This window comes from Asparagus officinalis, chromosome 7 (assembly GCF_001876935.1).
Source record: "Asparagus officinalis chromosome 7, Aspof.V1, whole genome shotgun sequence".
Taxonomy (NCBI): domain Eukaryota; kingdom Viridiplantae; phylum Streptophyta; class Magnoliopsida; order Asparagales; family Asparagaceae; genus Asparagus; species Asparagus officinalis.
The window spans coordinates 147865480-147869474 of NC_033800.1; the positions used below are offsets into that span (position 1 = coordinate 147865480).

Genomic DNA, 3995 nt, shown 5'->3' on the forward strand with positions numbered 1-3995 from the left:
ATTTTCCCACAAACAGGGATCCCCTCTCCCCTTACCTATTTGTCATTGGTATGGAGTATTTGTCAAGGAGACTAATTGCTTTGAAGGATGATAGGCTGTTTAAATTTCATCCGAAATGTTCTAAACTAAAAATTACGCATCTGATGTTTGCGGATGATTTGCTTTTATTTAGCAAAGCTGATTTATGCTCAGTTACCAAAATCTATCAATGCTTTCAAGATTTTAGTCTGGTTTCTGGACTGTATGCAAACTTTAGTAAGTGCTCTGTTTATCTAACTGGGATTGAGGAGGGCATTAAGTCTCAGATTTGCAATTACCTGAATTTTTCAGAGGGTGTCCTGCCTATGAAGTATCTTGGTTTACCTCTGAATACAAAGAGACTATCCTATGTTGATTGTTCTTCATTGATTGGGAAAATCCAAGACAAGTTTCAGTTTTGGCAGCAGAAAAGAAAACTGTCATACACAGGTAGACTTCAACTTGTCAAATCAGTCATTCTTGGCATCCAAACTTTTTGGATTAGCAACTATATCTTGCCAATCAAAGTGTTAGAGAGGATTGATAAGCTATGCTCTGACTTTCTATGGGGGAAAAAGATTCATTTAGTTGCATGGAATTCAATCTGTCAGGAGAAGGAGCAGGGTGGTTTGGGTCTATTCTCTGCAAAACTTTGGAATTATGTTGCTGCTGCAAAATTATTATGAATGATCCATCTTAAAAAAGATATTTTGTGGGTTAAGTGGATTCATGAGAACTATTTACAAATCTGTAATCTTTGGGAGGCTCAAAGTAGAGTAAATGACTCTTGGATGTGGAAGCAACTCCTCAGGGTAAGAGACATGCTGTTGAATAAGTTTGGAAGCTTTGAATCTCTGAAGAATGCAATTGATGACTGCTGTTATAATGGTAAAATCCAGCACTCTGCAGTATATAACAAACTGGCTCATTCAACTCCAGCTTCAGTGAGTTGGTATGAGACAGTTTGGATAATTTTAACTATCCTAAACACTCCTTTACTGTCTGGTTAGCTTGCCTTTCAAGACTTCTTACCATGGATAGGCTGTGCAGACTGGGGATCTTAAATCCTAATCAAAACTGCTGTGTTCTGGTCATCAACTGGAAACAAATAGCCATCTGTTTTTTGATTGCCAGTTTTCTGCGGAAATCTAGAATGTAGTTATGGATTGGTTGGATTATAAATGGAGGTCTTGTGATTGGAACATGATCATTGATTGGTACTCTAATAGCTTGAAAGGAAAGGGTTCCAAGAAGAAGATAAAGAGGCTTGCACTTGCTGATACAATTTATATGATTAGCTTGAAAGGAAAGGGTTCCAAGAAGAAGATAAAGAGGCTTGCACTTGCTGATACAATTTATATGATATGGCAGGAACGCAACTTGAGAATTTTCCAGAGCAAAATGAGGAGCTCTCAACAGGTTCTTCATAATATCAAATTGTCTGTTTATACAAAAGTGTTACACGAAAGTACAAATGTTCATATGAGAAATCTCATTTTGTAGTTTTTTCTTTTTGATCACCAGAGAATGTCTGGTTTTTGATATGTTACACAATGTCCATATTGGAAATGAATAAATTCAGTTCATTTACCAAAAAAAAAAAATTCTAATATTACTAGGTGTCTTGTTTGTTTTTCTATTTAAGAAGAGTCATGTAACCCAAAGGAGAATATCTTGGAATTAAATAAACTTCTCTTGAAGAAAGTTTTGGTGTGCTTTCTTGAGTTTGTGGAAGAAGTCCTCGTGGTAAGGCTTCTTTGTTTTCGCTGTTGCGTCATTAGAGCAACAATAATACACGTTAAGAACGAAGTATGTAGAAACAAAATTTAAATTTCAAAAACAGAAACGTACATAAAAGTAACATCAGTACACGTTACGGACAAAGTATGTAGGAGAAACAAAGATAAATTTGAGGAGGAGGGGATAACGATGGCTGAGAAATCGAAGACCGATATTAATTAATTGTGGCATTCAAGTGACCGATATTAACTCTCATAATTATACTTCTTCCGTTGCCCAAATCCATATACTGTACGTTCTGTATTTGATGTACGGCATAGTCGTACTGTTTATCATACGGACAAAGTCTTTTGCAAGATCATCTCAATGAGGAGGTCAGATATCACTTGGAGAAGAATCGGATACAGCAACCTCATCGTTATATTAAATGTGGATTATAATACTAAGAATTAAGTACCCACATATTTCTCATACCCAAAACAGATGTAAAATGAGCAATATTAGTGACTTTATCATATCAACTGGGTTGTAACAGTTTAATCTCAGATGAAAATATTTAAAATCAATTCTTCAGCTGCAGTTTGATGGGCAATCCCTCACGAGGTGATGGCATAGGATCTCTCCGAAAAGTATTGTCTTTGCAGCACAATTTCCATTCAAACCGAGTCACGACATAATGTATCATAACGAGAGTCTCAATCCTGGCAAACTCGTTGCCTGGACAAACTCTGGGTCCTCCTGCAAATGGCACGAAACAGTAAGGTGGTACTGATGCAATGTTCTTGAATCGACTAGGATCAAACTTCTCTGGCTCCGGGAAAAACTTTGGATCCATTTGTGTGGTGGGCAATGCCCAAAACACCTGAAAATGTTTCAGAATACAGGATTAAACCAAGCAATTCCAAATATATTCAGTTTACTGATAACTTACTTGCCACCCTTTTGGTATGATATATCCATTGAACTCGATATCTTTGAGTGTTTTTCTGAAACTACCAAAAAGAGGAGGAACCATTCTTAGTATCTCCATAGCGACATGCCACGTATATTTCATTTTTGATAGATCTTCCCATGATAAAGGTTCTTCTTTGGCCTTGCTCTTGACAATCTCTTCTTGTTCTGCCAAATCAAAAAGATTTTTATGCATTTGTTACATGTACTACCAACATCCTGATTAGATTTATTGTTACCTTGAACGACTCGAGCATGAGTTTCGGGGTCATTTGCAAGATGGCGAATAATGAATGTGATGAGTATGGAGGATGTATCATATCCTGCGATCATGACAAGTACTGTGTTGTCTACAATCTCATCATCGGTTAATTCCATACCGATCAAATAGGTGATAAGGTCTTTATTAGATGTGCATTTCTCTTGTTTTTGCGCAGACTTTCTTTCTTGTACAATTCTAGCAAGGGTCTTTCTAGCTCTATTGCTTGCCTTTAGGCTCCTATTGAAATTTGTAAAAGGCAGGTTAATTGGAACTGCCCACATACCGTCTATCATACGGACAAAGTCTTTTGCTAGATCATCTCGAAGAGGACCACGTTGAATACCAAAGAAGAGAGAGCAAATGATGTCGAAAGTGAGACTCTTGATCAAAGGCAATACCTGAAGAGATTCTGTGTTAACATCCAGAAACGTCAAGAAATGCTCAAAGTCCTTGCGTCGTGCATTCACAGCTCAATTTCATATCTCTATTCCCTAGTTGTTTCTAGATCTTGCTATTTACGGGATTAGTATAGAGAATTCAAGAATAAATTACTTCTTAACGGTCTGCAACTGCTTGTACAAAATGAGATTTAAGATGTGTATAAAAAAGAACATGTGCATGATTTGAAACTATATGCATATACCTCAAGTACTAATAACTTTCTGTCAGCAAGGAGTAAGTAAGCATTGTATATCAAAGAATAATAAAAACAGAATTACTTACAGGTAGATTGACAAGAGATTACAGATTTGTTGTCTTTCTTTTAAAACAAGTATACCTGAATGCACCATATTTGAGAACCATATCCATTGCTTGTTCAATTATACACAAGGGGTTATCCAAAATCAAATTTTGAATCAATCTCTCGATTATTTTAACCAGGAAGTCTCAATGATTTTCCAATGCAACAATCAATAAGGAGTGTGCTTCGTTTAAATAACCTGCACAAGCTTTGGATTTCTTAAATAATTTGTTGTCAGTGATAAAGTCCACGCCTGAAAACTATGTCTACCTCCTCCCCACC

At 36.5% G+C, this 3995-nt stretch overlaps 1 protein-coding gene across 1 annotated transcript in view; it reads right to left on the reverse strand.

The window, feature by feature from the left end:
* LOC109847957 (cytochrome P450 716B1-like) overlaps window positions 2321–3995 on the reverse strand; it is a 2260-nt gene continuing 585 nt past the window's right edge. Inside the window, exons 2-4 of the mRNA XM_020417186.1 lie at window positions 2949–3369; window positions 2690–2877; window positions 2321–2620 (exon numbers count right to left, since the gene is read on the reverse strand). Of these exons, the coding sequence (XP_020272775.1) occupies window positions 2321–2620; window positions 2690–2877; window positions 2949–3369 (909 nt within the window). The remainder of the gene's footprint in view (window positions 2621–2689; window positions 2878–2948; window positions 3370–3995) is intronic.